The 19,305-nt window shown below is 43.3% G+C and overlaps 1 protein-coding gene across 2 annotated transcripts in view; it reads right to left on the bottom strand.

Annotated features, from left to right (window-relative positions):
• Positions 1-5,013: 5,013 nt before the first annotated feature.
• GPR155 (G protein-coupled receptor 155) overlaps positions 5,014-19,305 on the bottom strand; it is a 37,233-nt gene continuing 22,941 nt past the window's right edge. Inside the window, exons 10-16 of one of the 2 annotated variants that reach the window (XM_044303868.1) lie at positions 17,616-17,820; positions 16,878-16,973; positions 15,101-15,237; positions 13,968-14,063; positions 12,061-12,125; positions 10,248-10,388; positions 5,014-6,492 (exon numbers count right to left, since the gene is read on the bottom strand). In XM_044303868.1, the coding sequence (XP_044159803.1) occupies positions 6,270-6,492; positions 10,248-10,388; positions 12,061-12,125; positions 13,968-14,063; positions 15,101-15,237; positions 16,878-16,973; positions 17,616-17,820 (963 nt within the window). In that variant the 3' untranslated portion in view covers positions 5,014-6,269. Of the gene's footprint in view, positions 6,546-10,247; positions 10,389-12,060; positions 12,126-13,967; positions 14,064-15,100; positions 15,238-16,877; positions 16,974-17,615; positions 17,821-19,305 lie in introns of both variants that reach the window. The other variant, XM_044303869.1, reaches the window with a different exon arrangement.

Here is a 19,305-nt window from a genome sequence, read left to right as displayed (position 1 = left end):
TTATCGCATACCAGGGATCATGGATCAGTTTGAATATTTGAAGAGGTCATGCTGCCCTTTGCTGAAGAGGAAATGCCCTTGAAATGGGTGTTCCGACAAGACAACGACCCCAAACACATCAGTAAACGTGCAACATCTTGGTTCCAGACCAACCTGATTGACGTTATGGAGTGGCCAGCCCAATCCCCGGATCTTAATCCAATAGAAAACTTGTGGGGTGACAAAAAAAAAAAAAAAGCCGTTTCTGAGGCAAAACCAAGAAATAGAGAAGAACGGTGGAATGTAGTCCAATCCTCCTGGGCTGGAATACCTGGTCACAGGGGCCAGATGGTGGTGACTCCGAGCAGCACAGATGTCCAGCAGTTCTCAGAAACAGCGGTTACACAACTAAGTATTAGTGAAGCGATTCAAAGGAAAGCAAAATCTTCAAACATTTTTCAGTTTATATAAAGAATGTTTGAGTTTGTAAAGAAGAATACAAACACTGCAATTTATTTCAACAGTCTAATATTCACTTTTCTTTAAAAAAAAAATTTTTGGTTGAACAACACAAATTTGACATTTTTCTTCATGTTTTGATTTGGAATAGAATGTGTAGTGTCCCCAATGCATTTGTGCGTATGGAAATAAAAGCTTTTAGAAGGATTTTGAACACAACTGTAGGTTACATAGTGTCGAACCATCTGCCATGTATGTTGAAAGGGAAACTTTCCATGGGCAGAGATTTGGATTAGCCTACATGCACACAAACGTGGTTTGGTTCCGCATCAGAGCCGCATTTTTTGCAGCTTGGGTGCGGACCCATTCACTTCAATGGGGCCACAAAAGATGCGGACAGCACCTTTTCGTAGCCCCACAAAAACCATAGAACATGTCCTATTCTTGTCCGTTTTGCGAACAAGGATAGGCATTGTTACAATGGATCTGCAAAAAAATGCCATACGGACGTCATTAATTTTTGGGCGGACCGCAAAACACAAACGTTCGTGTGCATGTAGGCTTACATTTTAAGGGACTTTTCAGGCAAATTTGATCAAACTGTGTTGCCTGTCATGCTTATCCCCTTAGGGTTTTTTGGGCTTTACTGAGTAATGACTTAGGCTACATGCACACGAACGTTGTTTGTTTCCGTGTCCGTTCCGTTTTTTTTTTTGCGGATAGGATACGGACCCATTAATTTCAATGGGTCCGCAAAAAATGCGGACAGCACACAGTATGTCCGTTCCGTAGCCCCGCAAAAAAAAAAAAAAGAAAATAGAACATGTCCTATTCTTGTCTGTTTTAGGCATTGTTACAATGGATCCGCAACTATGGCATACGGATGTCATCCGTCTTTTTTTGCGGATCCGCAAAACCCATATGGTCGTGTGCACGTAGCCTTATCATCAGGTTGACCGAGCTGTGTAGTTGCAGTGCTGGAGCTACACGTAAAAAGTTGGCCCTCTGGCGGGGATGCGAGGTGTGGGAACCCTGCCGATTAGCAAGTGAAGGCCTATTCTGAGGACAGTAAAGGCAAGACATCCCCTTTAAAGAGGGCCTGTCAGCTCTCCCATTATAGAAATGTAGGATCTGCAAAAAAATGCTGCTCAAAACTACGGTTGTGTGCATGAGGCCTAACACTTTGTTGTGCCGTTCCCTTGTTATTCCTCTTAGAAATATATGACGAAACTGACAACTGGGTGTTACCATTCTCCTTGTCAAAGGGGTCTATTTGTACATGGTCCGATATTGTCCGCTCTGATTGGACAGTGTGAGTGTGTAGGGACACACCCCACAACTGGAAACACCCAACCGAGTCCTGTGGCGGACTGCTATATACCACTGTTGCAAAGGAGCACTTGAAAGATTCAAGCAACGTTTTTCCCTTTTCCTTATGTTACAACTTTTTTAGCTTGACAGAGCCCATTGTTTTACCTCTGCGACCGTTGGCCTAGACCAGGGATGTCAAACTCGTGGCCCTCCAGCTGTTGCAAAAGTACAACTCCCATCATGCCTGGGCATACTACAGCTATCAGGGAATGATGGGAGTTGTAGTTTTGCAACATCTGGAGGGCCACGAGTTTGACATCCATGGCCTAGACAATATGGCTGTCCACAGACATCAGATAGACCTGATCAACAAACTACCATCTATAGGGGGCCCATCCCAGTGCTGGTAACGTGCACTACACTTCCCAGGGTCATGTCCGGCTAGTGGCATTTAACAGTCACCAGAGTTGATTTCTTTTGACAGGTGGGGGTCAGCCATTAGAAATAAATGAGTCAAAAACAGCACCGTGTGACACATGAATTATATTTAATAGAAAATGCAAATAAAATCCATTCAATGATTCGATTTGTACTTTATGACATGAACCACAAGCCGGATGAAAGAATCCAGGAATTTATCTTGCATTTCCCTGTTGTCAGTTCGGCAAACGACACAAATATTACCCTGCAGGTCGGTTCATGGTCTCGGACACAGAATTCATAGTGATATCATTTTATCCAAGTGCGTATAAGCCCGGTCAGTGGTTGTACCACTCACTAATTCAGTAGTTTCTAAGTCAGTGAAGAAAACGGAAAATAATGTCCGTTCCATGCCTGTATTTAGCGTAAGACATGATAACATTTATTACATAATTAAATACACAGTTAAAACACATCCTGGACTTTGCAAAAAATTTAGGAACTCAAAAAAGGCTTATTATTTTTTTCCCCTCCCCAGATACAGCCCCACTCTTGTCCATTATCTGTGTCTGGTACAGCAGCTGTACCCCTAGTCACATAAATGGGGTTGACCTGCAATACACAGTGGAACTGTTTCTGGAGAAACTGCAGACACTCGTCTGATCTCTTTAAAAATGAATAGTTGAATTTAGAGTACTAATGGGTAATCTAGAATGTCCGCTCACTTCAGTAAGTGGCATTTATCATGTAGAGAAAGTTAAAGGGGTATTCCCATCACATACAATGGGGGCATATCACTAGGGACCCGCACCTACAAGGAGAACAGAGCGGGGAGCGCTGCTCCCATACAAGTGAATGGGAGCGCACCGCGCATGCGCGGCCCCTGCTCCAGTTCGTTTCTATGGGGCAAAAGGAAATAGTCGAGCCAGCTCTCGCCTATTTTCGGCGGCCCCATTCATTTCCCCGCTCCGTTCTGGTTGTAGGTGCAGGTCGCAGAGGTGGGGCCCACACCTATCAGACAATGGGGGCATATCCTAGCGGTATGCCCCCATTGTATGTGATGGTAAAACCCCTTCAATACAAGCCACTTACTAATGTACTGTTATCATCCATATTGCCTCCTTTGCTGGCTGGATTCATTTTTCCATCACATTATACACTGCTCATTTCCATGGTTACAGGCCACCCTGGTATCCATCAGTGGTGGTCGTGCTTACACACTATAGGAAAAAGCATCAGCCTCTCTCGTGGCCGGAACCATGGGAGCGCACATAGGCCAGTGCTTTTTTCCCTATATTGTGCATGAACGGCCACCACTGCTGGATTGCAGGGTAGTTGTAACCATGGAAACGAGCAGTGTATAATGTGATAGAAAAATGAATCCAGCCAGCAAAGGAAGCAACATGGACCATCACAATACATTAGTAAGTGCCTTGTATTAACTTTGATAAATAATAAAATAATATTTAAATTACTAGCACAGGATGTGTGCTGGTGAAATGTACAACATATCAACTGTACATGGACTGTCACATTATGCTACCATTAAATAGACACCTGAGGACCCCAAGACATTTTCAGTGCCTTCTTGTAAGTACGGCATTTGTAGTCATTTAGATATGGTGACCTATTCCAGATGGCCACTTAGAACTGCAGTGAAAATGGTTTTCTTTAATCAGTTCATTGTAACCACTGCATCGAGACCAACTGAAAAAAAGAATTACCAATATGGAAAAGGCATGAAACAAAAAACCAAAACAGCAAAAGAAAGGGGACGGTGATCTTTAGGAGAGGTTTCACCGCTTTGGATTCCCTTTAGTTTTCACGCAGTCCAACACTGGGATTTGGCACAAACACTCCAATACTGCAGATGCCGCTTTTCGGAGTTGACTGTCACACAGGCAGGCGGAGGGGCTGTAAGACTATTTCGGAGTCAATGGTTTTCTTGGTAAGACAAAATGTAATACCAATGTCCATAAATTGGCAACATATTTCAGAAAATGTCACAGTGCTCTTCATAAGGAGCCTGTATACCGACCGTCCTATCCTATTGCTAAATATACATTTCTCAGTGGGGATCTGACTAAGGTCAATTTCACACACTGCATTTCTGGCATGGTCAGATTTTTGGGGTCAGCATGCTTTATGTATGGTGCTTTTTCTATATTTTTCTCAATAGGACAGCAAAATCACCAGGTAAAATCCCAAAAATTAAATAATGCAAAAAATATATATATTTTTTTTAAAGTATGACGTTTTTATGCACTTAAAACGTATGGCAATGTACTGCGTTTTAGCCTAGTTAACCTAGAGCTGTTGCTAAATATGGCACATGAAAGAAAACCCTTTACTCCAATTCATGTTGTATGGTACTTGGGCTTTTACATGGCACTAGATGCCACAATTAGCTTAAAGGTTTTGTCCAGGATTAAAAGAAAAATAGGACTTTATTCTTCCAGAAACATTACCACAAAGGTCCATGGGTTTTGTCTTGGAGTGCAGCTTAGGCTACTTTCACACCTGCGTTAGGTGCGGATCCGTCTTGTATCTGCACAGATGGATCCACACCGATAACGCAAACGCCTGTATCCGTTCATAACGGACCCGTTTGCAATATTCATAAAAAAAATTAAAAAAAGTCCAAGTCAAAACTGATCCGTCTTGACTTACATTGAAAGTCAATGGGGAACGGATCCGTTTTCAATTGCACCATATTGTGTCAGTGAAAAACGGATCCGTCCCCATTGACTTACATTGTAAGTCAGGACGGATCTATTTGTCTCCGCATAGACAGTCACCAAAACGCTGCAAGCTGCGTTTTACTGACAGTCTAAAAAACGCAACGGAGACCAAACACAGCCATTCAGAATGCATTGGGGCTGAACTGATCCGTTTTGGGCCGCTTGTGAGATCCCCGAAACGGATCTCCCAAGCGGACCCAGAAACGCCAGTGTGAAAGTAGCCTTCGCTCCACTATGGTGAATGCTGTGCACAGAGACGGCACTGTCTTTAGAAGCAGCCAAGGTTTTCTGATTCTGGGCAACCCCTTTAACAGAGTGTCCACAACTGAGAAAGCCTTGACCAAACGGGACACTGTTTAAAGATACAATAGGGCTAGTTACAATGACCACTGTAAACTGTGCAACAAAATATGCATTAGTGTGCAAAATGTCAGCGGGCGGAAAGCAAATATATAAATTCTGCCAAAATGTAGGGTTTGTACCTGAGCAAGAAAATGAGATGAAGTCTGTGTATGCAATTTATCACTGCAGGTGTCTGACTGCTGAGAACCACACCAGTCACAAGGATGGGGGTCTTATGCCCCCCCATATTGAATGGTGCAGTGGTTGAGGAAGCGCACTGATGCTCCATTCAGTTTATGGGACTGCTGGAGAGAGTAGAGCGCTGTACTGGGCTATGTTCATCAGTCCCATAGACTAGGAATACAGAGGCAGCACACAATCTTGACCTCTGCTCCAATCTAATTGGGGAACACAGGACCCCCTTCCTGTGATCAGTGGGGTCCCAGTGGTTAGACCCCCCCACTACTCAGACATTTATCATCAGTCCTGTGCATTGGCGATATGTGCTCCCTCTAGGGTCACCCCTTTAACTTGAGGTAATGGGATTCCTTTCCTTGTAGCATTAAAGCTCACTAGGAATAGTGGCATTGCATAGGCAGCTCTTAGGGTACATTCACACCACGGATTATGACCGCTGCAGTTTCTGCCGCTGGGTTTTCATTTTGATTGGGGCGGTCCTGCTGTCGGTTTGGCGTCATTGAATGGAGCTAAACTGTGAGCAGGCTCCCGCTGCAGATTTTCAATGTGTCCGCGTGGTTGCCGCACCAAGAATGGACGTTTGCATTCTTGGTGCGGTCTGGAGAACTGCATGGGAAAAATCCTCGGCCGCATGAGTTGCGGCGTGGCCTCCCACTGATTATTAGTTTTCGGCACCGAATCCTTGCTGAAATCAGTGCCAAAAAACAACAACGTGTGAACATACCCTTAGAAGCCACTGTGCTTTATATATGGCTTTACAGATGCAAGGAAGGTGGCATCTCCTTCTGCAGAAACGGCAAGGTGCAAACTGTGAATGGGTCATCGACTGTAGTCGGGCATTTGCCTCGTCTTCAAGATGCGGTAGTAAAGGTTTTCATCTCGAAATTCAAATTCATCTGTGATATGCTGGATGACCCCTCCTTTCAGCAGTCTCTCTCCATATTTCACCGCTTCGCCACGGTCTGACGCCAATCCAACCTCAACAAGCCAGCTCACCAAATCTGAGCCCCAGAAGATTCCTCCAGATGTCCTGGGACCACACCTGTGTGTCAAAGGAATGATTCACCCACATGTTCTGTAAGTCTTGTACCAGCGCTGTGTATTTGTCAGCAGGTAAAGAAAAACAGAGAGGAAACAGGACAGCATGATATAAGCAGGTCAGGTAGAGTCCATCACAGGGTTAGTGCATAGTAATGGGGGTACTTCTGTTAAAGTGATAGTCAAGTACAATGCTATCAAATTTAGGGCTGTTTCACACAAGCAAGTCCATTGCTGGAATCACGCCTGTGTGGGCGAGCGATCCTCCATTCTGAACCAGTAGTGGCGCACGGCATCGTCGTGATTTATAATGCTGTGTGTCTCTGCGTGACCTTACTACTACAGAATCATAGCGACGTAAAGCTGTCAGTATAATCCTGTAAGAGTAAGGTCAAGCAGAGGCACATAGCATTATAAATTATGATACTGCCCTGCGCTCCTATAAGTCTAGAATAGAGGATCACGCTCCCAAATGGAGCGCGATTCCCGCCATGGACTCGCTCATGTGAAACAGCTCTTAAAGGGGTTATCCCATCTTTTGATGTCTGCTTAATTGTGTAGTTTTTGACACAAGTATCAACTTACCCAATATAAGTGATTACCGATTCGTCCTCCCTTCTTATATATTTGACATTCTTTTTTAGCATTGTTTACAGCCGGCTGTTATTGGTTACGGCCACCCCAGCGACATCGGAGCAGTGGCCGCGCTTACACGCTATCCTCTTTTATTTCTACGCAGCCCTACCTGACTCTCGGGCTTGCGCATTTTCGCGCATGTGCGCTGGATTTTTTTTTTTAAATAGAACTCTCTGCGCCTGCGCGCTTGTTAGTTCTCCTGCGCAAATTATTTCCTGCTCACACGGGAGCGCGCACGCCAGGCAAGTAGGCGGAGTCTGTAGATCACCCCTTTAAAGTGATGTGAGGTGACTTATATACTCTTCAAGACAAGGGGGAAATCAACAGGAATCTTATATCAGAACAGAATTTTCCTGATCCCCTTTCAGAACGTCCACCTAATGTCCCAGGGCAGATGTGGCGCACATGCTCAGAAGCTCAGTCCAGCCAATATAAATCCATGCACCAGAACTGAAGTTCTCACCAGCGCTGGACACATTAGGCGATTGTTTTGAAAGAACAGCAGGTGGCGCAATAATATATGCACAAAGGCATTTGTTATTAAATTTTTACATTGAAAAACTTTTGTCTGATGTAACAGAAGAATATGATATTTAGGGTCCATTCACACGTCCGTTGAATGGGTGCGGAACAGGTGTGGACCCATTCATTTTCAACAGGGCCCGGAAAAGATGCGGACAGCACACAGTGTGCTGTCCGCATCCACATTTTCAGAGCGCGGCCCCGAACTTCCGGTCCGCAGCTCCGGAAAAATAGAGACCATGTCCTATTCTTGTCCGCAGCTGCATTTCTATTGGACGTGTGAATAGACCTTAAAATTGTTGATTTCCAGGGCGACATGGAAAATTATACACATTCGCACTAGCACAGGTGGTATGTTTCCCCAATCAGCACATTGAGGGTAAGAATTTGTGCCTCTCAGTGGTTCCCCCACATGTTTATTGCCTTTAGTTTACCTCTGCATCAGGCCATCAGGAGATTTGCCATGCTTACATACTAGGTGAGGCAGTGGGAGCTTAAAAGGAGTTTTCCAGGATTTTTAAACTTAGTTACCTATGCAGAGGGTAGGTCATATCTGATTGGCGGGAGTCAGACACCTGGGACAGGTCATCAGTATAAAAGTGCTGGAAAACCCCTTTAAGGTAAAAGGTAATCATGGTTTTTAATATATATATAAAGCCTATTCTAAGGGATAGCTTCTGCTTTCTGTATGTCTTCTGGTTCTTGTATCATTATATATATATATATATCACAAGCTCTCATCTGGACAGCTGTAAATAGTCTCGTGGATCACTTTATTGGTGGCCGGGTCACGTCTTTATTATCCCTTTAAGCCATGCACTCATGGTTCACTGTCGTGTGGGGACAAACTGGACAAGACAGGCTTCTAAGGACAATACAAATGAAATCATGCACTGTTACAATGTGATGGGAAGAAAAGGGATAAAGCAAGAGCAGACGGAAGACAGATGAAAACAGATGGTCAAAAACACAACAGCAAACAGACACGGCCACAAGAGGGCGCCCTCTATGCAGACAGAGCATCAATCAGTGACAATATGAAAACGTTGCAAGCAAAATAGTAACCACTGGTTAGTAAGCATCCAAATTATTAATGGGGTAGACAATCTATTAAATGTTTTTTTAAATTCATTTTACGCTATAAAATGTAATTGTATTGAAATGAATTTATGAAGGAAGTGATGACATCACATAACCTGTTCCAAATGAAGACAACTACTCTGAATTCCCAGCATCCTGGCAGAGCCTTTACCCCAAAATGTAAAAACTTTTGCCAGTCTACTACCCAGAAAGGACAGATTTTTGTAAAATAAGATGATTTAAAGAAATATTCCCTAGTCCCAATATTTGCTTTTAAAAAAAATATTAGATGAATAGGATTTTTTCGAGGATCACCATTCAGTATTTAGTGCTTGCCAGGCATGAAAGTTACGGATGGAGGAGTCTCTGAACTCCAGCAAATCACTCTCGTATATTTTTGGAGGCGTAAACTCAGTGATCGATAAGGCAGAGTAAAAATACTATGATGTCTATGGCCAGCGTGACTTCAATGCCGTTACATTAAACCTCACCAGCATCTCATGGAGCACACAAGCCCCCTGTGCAAATAGCAGTGTGATATATATGACCAACTGCAAACTTTAAAGAACTGACCCCGGCCATTTAATAGTTATATGTGCAAATCATTTTCTATGTTTAGAAACCTAAACAACTACGCACAAATACATACACTTAACTCTAAAGCGCAACACTTACACATGTACAAGCACAAAGATGACAACCCCGCAAAATGCAATTCCAAACGTGGCCCGAGATTGTGTCCACAACATTCCCACAATGGATGGCGAGTAAACTGTTCAGTTGTTCCAGGATGCTTCACTTCTTAGGCCTCATGCACACTTGTTTTGGTCCGCATCAGAGCCACAGTTTTGGCGGCCCAGATGCGGACCCATTCACTTCAATGGGGCCGCAAAAGATACAGACAGCACTCAGTGTGCTGTCCGCATCCATTGCTCCGTTGCGTGGTCCGCAAAAAAAATAAATAATATAACCTGTCCTATTCTTGTCCGCGTTTGGCGGACAAGAATAGGCAGTTATATTAATGGCTGTCCTTGACGTTCCGCAATTTGCGCCGTGTTTTGCAGATCCGCAGTTTGCGGACCGCAAAACACAACGGTCGTGTGCATTAGGCCTTGAAGTGAAGAATACATAAGAAGTCATTCAAAGTTTCCCTGAACTTTCAATAAACCTTTGATACGTTTTTTATCGGTGAGGTCTGAGTTCTGAGACCACCATCGTTCACTAGAGGAGCGAGAAGCGCTCACACTGTGTAATGTCTCTCTTTGCTGGGGGAGACGGGCTCAATAGAAAGTCTATGGGCCCATCCCAATCCAGTCTCCTGCATCGAGGACAGAGCGTGCGCTGTGCGATCGCTGAGGGTCACAGCACTCAGACCTCCACCGACCAAAACCTTTCACAAGTTTTATTGAAAGTTCAGTGACCCTGTAACCTTGCATGATGTAGTATTAAAAATCTCCAGTAAATATTTAAAAAAAACAAAAAAATAAAATATAAAAAAACACAAGTGTAATATGGCGATACCTTCTTTCCCTGACAATGTTCTTGATGCACAGGTCTTTGTGGTATTGTACAAACTGGTAGCAGGTCATTCGGATTTCCTCAGGAAGCCTGGTCTCCTCAGCCACGACATTTGGTTCTCGGCCATTCCAGAGGAACTGAAGTCTAAGACATATACAGTAGCGAAAATTAATAAATCTGTGTAATGCAGAGCACACTGCAGATGTATCTTTTGTACAATGCGATTAAGAAAGACACGGAGATCTGACACATACACACAATAATTTCCACAACGATGCGCTTTATTTTACTCGTCCACATATGGGATGGTGTAGTCGTCTCTCTGCATGGTTATTGTTGGGGGAGGGGGGGGGGGGCGAATATATGTCCATTCTTTATCGTTTGTATGTGAATAAACTTTATTTCAATAAAAAATATATTTGATTTAAAAAAAATATATACATGGAGGCCAGTCCTCCCAAAACTACTGATTATAGCTCATAATGATGTAGGGTGAAGAACCTGTCATCCATGGTTGATCTAGAGCAGGGATCAGCAAAACTACAACTCCCAGAATCCTCCTTTTACTTCTGTGGTAGTTACGAGAACAGCCGAGTAAGTTTGCATGCTGGGAGTTGTAGTTTCACAGCATCTGGAGTGCCGAAGGTTGCTGATCCCGGATCTAGAGCTTTAAAAACTACTAGGAATATCCTCACAATATAAATGAATAACAGGGTGAGCGTAAAATGTTATAAAGGTAGGGAGCAGTGGAGTACTAGGTCAGTGGTGGCGAACCTATGGCACCCGCACCCTGGAAAAAGTCTATGGTGTACCAATATGCCTTAGACTTTTCCTGCCATTCATGAGCGCAGGGCGCACTATGTACGGCACAGGCAGCGCACTGAATGTAGGCAGGCTGTTATAGCTAAGTGATAAAGTACATGGAAGATATACTATACTGGACTGTGGTATTCAGGTTTAATTGTCGTGTTGGCACTTTGTAATAAATAAGTGGGTTTTCGGTTGCAGTTTGGGCACTCGGCCTCTAAGCGGTTCGCCACCACTGTACTAGGTGTTACTACTGTGTCGCATGCTGGCCTGTTTTGAGAGGCATTAACGTTTAATCAATTTCTTTGCTTAAAGGGGGTTCTCCAGGAATAATAATTATTTTTGCAAGCACACCCAGCTTGCCTCCAGAAACAGAAGATTCATACTAACCTGCTCCCCCACGCATGTCCATGTTCCGATCCTCGTGCAGGGTTTACATCCGCCGCAGCAAGGGCATGGTCATACGTTCACTGCGGCCAATAACAGTGGTAATGTGGTTACAAGCAGCACATCACTGCTGAAGCTAGTCATTTGCTGCATCAGAGCTTTGTGACCGTGCCCATGCTGCGGCGGATGTAAACACAGTGCGGAGACCGGATTATCGGCCTGCAGGAGACAGTACGGAGGACCGGAGCAGGCAAGTATGAAACTTCTGTTTACAGAGGCAGGCGGGGGTAACCGGCAAAAAAATACTAAATCAGTATTCCTGGAGAACCCATTTAAAAGAGTAGTCTCAGAATGACAATTTATGACGTGTCCACAAATAACTTATTATTTTCTATAGTGTCATTTGCGCTCTATGCTGGATAAATACAGCCACTGCATACCGCTAAACAGTGAACTCAATTACAGGACAGCACGCAGCATGTTACATTTTAAATCTACGTTTTGCAGTGCATTTGGAGCTCTGTATCAGAAGAAGAACGACGCTCCGACTGCTACAAAGATATTAAGCAGCACAGAATGTTGCATCTAAAAACGAGATGATAAAAAGAAATGCTAAACTTACCTTTTCTTGCATGGAAGTATGATCAAGTGTTTATCTAACCCAAAAATGGCAAAGGACAGGAAACCCTGCAAAAATTGTGACAACCAGGAGTTACTTTCACAGTACATACAGAATAGTCGCATCCATACATTTTTATATTTTGTTCATTATGGGAACGCTGTCAACGTAGCGGGGCTCCCACTTCAAGACTGCTCAGATGCCGTGGTCACATTTGACCACAACATCTGAGGGGTGAACTGTATGCTATCAGCCTTGTGGCCGCGGGTCTTCGCTGTCTGAAAACAGCAGAGACCAGGTGGCTACAGTGGCCACGTGCCATGTTTAAAGACATGACTTCAGCCATATATACACGGTGGAGGTTGCGAAGGGGTAAAGCAGGCCACAGGTTTCAAGCAATATGGAAAAGAAAAAGGATCTCTCTGCTGCACAAAAGCATCAAATAGTGCGATGCTTTCGACAAGGTATGACAACATTAGATATTTCACAAAAACTTAAGCGTGATCATCGTGTGGTGAAGAGATGTGTGGCGGATTCAGAGCATGGACGGGTTTGTACAGCTAACTGGCATAATCAGGAAAGTTTCTACAAGACAAATTTATCGGATGAAGGGAGCAGCTGCTAAAATGCCTTTACAAAACAGGTATGTGAGGCTGCTGGTACCTCTGGAGTCCCGCAAACCTCAAGGTGTAGGATCCTCCAGAGGCTTGCAGTTGTGCATAAACCTACTATTCGGCCGCCCCTAACCAGTTTTCACAAGCAGAAACGGTTGACATACATGAAGACTGATTTGCAAACAAACAGTCTTGTTTACTGATGAGTGCCGTGCAAGCCTGGATGGTCCAGATGGATGGAGTAGTGAAGGTTGGTGTCCCAACAAGGCTGCAATGTCAGCAAGGAGGTGGCAGAGTTGTGTTTTGGGATGGAATCATGGGGCGAGAGCTGTAGCCCCCTTAAGGGTTCCTGAAGGTGTGAAAAGGACCTCAGCAAAGTATATAGAGTTTCTGACTGACCACTTTCTTTCATGGTACAAAAAGAAGAACCGCGCCTTCCGTAGCAAATTCATCTTCATGCTGCAAAGACCTCTCAGTCATTGGCTACTATGGACATTAAAAGGAGAGAAACTCATGGTGTGGCCACCATCCTCCCCTGACCTTAACCCTATTGAGAACATTTGGAGTATCCTCAAGAAAAAGATCTGAGGGTGGGAGGCAGTTCTGAGAGGCTATTCTGACATCCTGCAGAGAAATTCCAGCAGAAACTCTCCAAAAACTCACAAGTTCAAAGGATGCAAGAATTGTAAAGGTGATATCAAAGAAGGGTTCTTAGGTCAACAGTAACTTGACCTGTTAAGATGTTTATGACTGAAATAGCTTTTGATTTCAGTAAATGTGACCCCTTAATGCTGCAAATTCAACAAATGACCATTTTCAGTTCTTTACAACCTATAAAATGTTTTGAAACTCTGTTGTGCAGAGCAGTTTGAGTTTTTTAATTTATGAATAAAAAAAAAATACTGTTATCATTGGGAGATTTGTTAAAATTTTGGTAAAATTTGATTTATGCTCTAACGGTAACTGACTGACTCATTTGCATCGACCATTTAGGAAAATCAGAGAAAATATAATTTGCATAATAATTTGGAACGCGGTGCAGTAACCTAGTCCCTCCCCTGCACACCCTGGGGTTGTGCCTCCTCCTCCAATATATTTTACTCCCATAGTCACACCCCTGTACCATCTGCAAATGCATACCCTACGCAAGTCTTTAAACTGATAGAAGTTCCATTCGGCCATTTTTGGTTAGCAGTTTTACAAATCTGATTACATAAGTGTATTTCGTACGTCAGACGGCATAGGTGGTCATACTAAATGTTAGGCATGAATGATATACAACTAACGTGAACCTACCTGACCAAAGTTAAACACGGCACAGAAAAACTGAAGTTCCACATAAAGTCTTCCCGGTTCAGGATTAAAAAGCCACCAGAAGCAACTGGACGCATTCTGTGAAGGGAGATAACATACATGCATTAATAACGGAGCATCTTTAAAGTGAAATTTACATAAAAGGTTTGAAGACTTATATTTAAGGCTACTTTCAAACTGGCGTTGTTAATTCTGGTATTGATGGATCAGGATGCATCCGTTCCGTTAGGATGCTGTTGTGTGAAATCGAAACGGGAAAAAAACCTGATCTGTCACTAAATACATTGAAAGTCAATGGGTGACGGATCCAGTTTTTAAGGCTCCTTAAAAAACGGATCCATCACCAATGACTTAGGGTACTTTCACACTAGAGTTTTTGTTTTCCGGTATTGCGTTCCGTCACATGCATTCTGAATGGAGAGCGTTCCATTTAGAATGCATCAGTTCAGTCCCTCTTAGGTTTTTGGACGGAAAAAAATACTGCAGCATGCTGCAGTTTTCTGTTCGGCCAAAAATACTGAACACTTGCCGGAATGCATTTACATTGAAGTGTATTAGTGCCGGATCCGGAATTAAGTATTCCGGCAAAACGGATCCATCTTTCGGGTCTCTGCGCATGCGCAGACCTTTAAAAATGCAAAAAAAATAAAAAATCTATACCAGATCCGTTTTTCCAGATGACACCGGAGAGATGGATCCAGTATTTCAATGCATTTGTCAGACGGAGCCGTATCCGTCTGACAAATGCCATCAGTTTGCGTCCGGATTGCCGGAATTCTCTGCCGCAAGTGTGAAAGTACCCTTACATTGTTTTCATTGACTGATCCATTTTTTCTGTTTTTCCAGACACAAAACTGCAGCATGCAGCGATTTATTGTCCGGTCACAAAACGGAATGCTGAACGGATCTCTTTCCATTCAGAATGCATGGGGACTAAACAGAACCGTTTTTTTCCTTTATTGAGATCCTCTGCAGGATCTCAATACCAGAAAACAACAACGCAAGTGTGAAAGTAGCCTGAGGCAGTAAGAATTTAACTATTCAGCAAAAAATGGGCCCCATATGCTTCTATTATATGAAAAGTATGTGTGAATATTCTCTGTAGATGCACTTACTGCAAAGAGCCCCACAACGAGAAGCAGACAAAGTAGTACGTGTCTTGCTATCTGCCTGTCTTCACTTTGCAGGTGTTGCTGCTCTTCCTGGGACAGGGGACATCTCTGGGAGTTGCAGCGAGTTAGACATTCGTGTGCTTTTAGATGGAAGAAAATAATAATTCAGACAATATGTCATCATGTAAGCAGGCTGTCATGCCAGTACCGCTCATTTTACCTGACCACTCTTGCCCTTTATCTTTAAAGAACACAATCCTATAGGGTACGGCTACACAAGGCGTAAAGGCTACGGATTCTCTGCAGCAAAGTTTTGTGCAGAAAGTATGCAGCATTTACACTATGTGCAAAGTGGATGAGATTTTAGCAATGTCATCCGCACTCTGCAGAGAAAACCCTCAGTATAAAAACTCAATTGCGCAGTTGGTTTTTAATCCGCAGAATGTCAGTCATTGCTGTGGCTTTTTCCCACGTCTTTCAACCTTTAGCTTTATTGTCTGGATCAGTACGATTATGGAAATACTAGGGTTTATATAGGGGAGGGGGGAGTAGAAGTTTTTTTTACTTTGAATTTATTTTCTGAAAAACGAATATTTTGTTCTACATTTTTTGGTCCCACCATAGGACTTGCCCATACTGCTGTATTGCAGTGCATCATGGAATAGGAATACAAGGATGGCAAACCCTTTCTTAGGACCCTGGCTGCCATGGAACCCCCTCAGTCCCCCATGATAGGGGATGCCACTGTTGCTATGGACACTGGCGTCAAAAAAGTTAAAGGCTATGTACACCTTTGGAGGCAGTTTTTATTTACGATTTCATTTTACTCATTTTGGGCTAAAAATCATATTTTCAAAACGGTCTTTATAAAAAATATTGAGCCGTTCTGTCACAAAGGGTTAACTGTTTTTCTAACTGTGTGACTGGTACTTTCACTTTGTGCCATCATCTAATAAACCTTATCTCTAAACTACGAAGAGGTCATAAATACTTAAAGCCACATTCGTATCAGTAAGATAAGAAATGAGCTATAATGAGTGTTTATAAGGTCAGAGAGCAGAGATAAGGAACGTACATAGACTTTCGGGAACGCGGGACAATGGGCGTTCGCTTGTCTCTGTATGCGCGATTGCAAACGCCGGTACAATCGCGCATACAGAGCGCTCCTTTCAGAACGCTCAGGTGTGAACCCAGCGTAACTGACGGAAAGGAGAGAAAATTCATAGGCTGCTATTAGAACATCTCAGCTCTGTACAGAAAAAAGGGCTCCACATAAGACTAAATTGAAAAAAAAATAAATAAAAAAAAAAAAATGTTTTTTTAGCTCGAAATGAGTAATGTCACCAAAAGGTGTATATAGTCTTTAAATAGCTGGGATCGGAGCTAGCTTCAATGCTGGGTGTGAGGTCTATGTTACCTACTGATAAACTGATGTTGCAAGCTTAGCTCAGGAGCCCCCACCATCATCACACCACACAGAGGGGTTTAAAAAAAATAAAAATACAAAAAACATAACACTCTTAGCTCCTACGCAGGCTACAAACCAACACTAAGCATAATCAAATACCATCTCTTCTACTGTCTGTAGCTTGCCATACAGCCGCCCCATATGAAGTTATGGAAACATGACATTTTACGTAGCCCAAGATACATTGAGCCTGCTTTATGTCATTGTCATGAGAAAACAAAATCATAAAAGGCAAACTAAATACAGTTCAGCAGAGATCTCCACGTACACCATGGAGCTGACAGTATAAGGCTAACAATCTGTATACTGTACCGTCTTCAATGCTGGGAGCCTCATTTACACTCAGCATATTTGGAGATCCCGCAAGCTGACACACGTCTCCGTTTTCCTGGCCACACGCACAGACCTCTGTAAGCCGGAGACACCACAATGTTATTACTGCGCTGCAGCCAATGTACTAGATAGACAATCCATTTTCTATGTTTCTCAGTTATATTTTCTGGGGCAACACAAGATTTATTTGCATTTCTTCTTAGAAATGAAGGATTCTAGTGATTGCACAGAATTAACAAGAATAAATTACCAGCTAAAAAATAAACTTCAGTTGTCAGTATCATATGAGCTTACGTCTAAATATATCAGCAGTAGAAATGTCCTGAGGGTTTGTTACAGTGTGTCAGCCAGGAGTCTGGGCTGTGCACTTTTAGTAGGACTCCTTTTAATAAATGACAACAGTAAAATATCTTTAAATGGGTTTTCTGAGATATTTTTATGGATGACCTATCCTCAGGGTAGGTCATCAATATCAGTTCGGCACTGACAAGTGTATAGGAAGGAGCCGGCCCATTGAAGTGAATGGGACGGCTTGTTGTAATGACACTGCTCACTGCTGCGATGTCGACGGCGAGCAGGTAAACAATGAAGGGAAGGCTGCGCTGGCACGGCGCGCGCATTCTCTTCAACCAGCTGATATTGATGACCTAGCCCGAGGATATGTCATATATTAAAAAAAAAATTAAAAATTTGAAATATATTAAGGGCTACATTTACCTGTTGCAGAGTTTGATGGCGTGCTAGCCATGATGGGACTCTCTGGCTTGGACTCGGTGGCGGTATCTGCAGTCCTGCTACTACTGCCCTGGAATGACTGATTCAGTACCTGGTAGTTTCCATCTTGTCCACTGCGACTCATGCACAAAAGCGAAATGCCAGAGAGCATTATACTGATGCATAAGACCACTGCTGTGCTAATAATCTATACAAGAACAAGAGGGATATGAACAAACCGAGGCACGTGCATGAGGTCATCACAACTACGTTACGTACACCATTATGCCACTGATTCACATCTTTTCAGTTGGTTGATCAGCTGGATTCAAATTACTCTGAAAAGGTTGCCTAACCTTCAAATAAAAAAAAATAAAAAAAAAAATAAAAAACACCACACACTAGTGGCTGGTAGAAAAGTGAATTAAAAAAAAACAAACACAATTTGAAAGCCCCTTTGTTCCAGCACTGCGGTTCCCATGTCCACTATTTCCAGTCCCTAATGAAGTCCCATCTCATGTGACAGCTGCAACCAATCAATGGCCTCAGTTTGGACGTGTTTACGAGTAGCATATAAATATAGTTAAAGGGGTTATCCCATGACTAATGTAAAAATGGGAAGCACATTGCCTTAGGCAAAAACTGAAACGGCACCATCCCCCCCATGCCAAATTCTTGACCTATCCCCTTCCCTCCAGCCAGAGGTGTAACTTGACCAGTATGCACTTTCTATAATACCGGTGTCTTCTTATGCGTCACAAGGGTCTTTGGGCCCCCTCAGGCTCCCGAGCCTGGTAACGACTGCTACCTCTACACCCCAAGTAGCTACGCCCCTGCCTGTACCTCACATGGATCCAGAGATCTCCCCATTCATTGTTCTGCTAGATTTATATCAAGCTGACAGATCAAGGGGCGTCTTTTCTGCTGCAGCTCAGGGGGCGTGTCTCAGTTCTCCCTATCACAGCTCAGGAGGCAACTGAAGGATGAAACTGAGCATGTGCGACCTTCTCAGTGAGCAGGTTACAGAAATAAGAAAAAACAGCAGGTGGCGCTATACAGATTATTGAATAACTCAGTGGCAATGCAAAATTTTTAATTACATGCAATTACAAAAGAATTCATATCCAGGTACTGGTTTTAAAACTGTAGAATATTTTTTCATGGGACATCCTGTTTAAAGAGGACCTTTCACCAGTTTTTACTTTATAAAAGCGATACCTCACACTGTAGCCATGTTCCCTAGATGTCATATCGCTAATTTTTTTTCACGATATGCTCCTCCGTTTCGCCGCTGTGCCCCTCGTTCTGTTTAGGCGCCCTGTATGCTAATAGCATCGGAACAGGGAGGAGACATCAGCTTTTCTCAGGGGGCGCCTCTTCTATCTGGCTGTGGCGCTGTCCAATCACAGCAGAGGGCGTCACAGCCAGGAAGAAGGTGAGCAGTTTTTTCTCAATGGCTCTGACGCGCCCCGCTGTGATTGGACAGCGCCACAGACAGATAGAAGAGACGCCCCCTGAGAAAAGCTGATGTCTTCTCCTCCCTGTTCCGATGCTATTAATTAGCATACAGGGCGCCTAAACAGAACGAGGGGCACAGCGGTGCAACGGAGGAGCGGATCAAGAAAAAAAAAAATTTGCGATATGACATCTAGGGAACATGGGCTACAGTGTGAGATATCGCTTTTATAAAGTA

The sequence above is a fragment of the Bufo gargarizans genome, chromosome 8 (assembly GCF_014858855.1).
Source record: "Bufo gargarizans isolate SCDJY-AF-19 chromosome 8, ASM1485885v1, whole genome shotgun sequence".
NCBI lineage: Eukaryota > Metazoa > Chordata > Amphibia > Anura > Bufonidae > Bufo > Bufo gargarizans.
The sequence above is the reverse complement of the archived record's forward strand: the minus strand, read 5'-3'. Positions and strand labels throughout refer to the sequence as shown.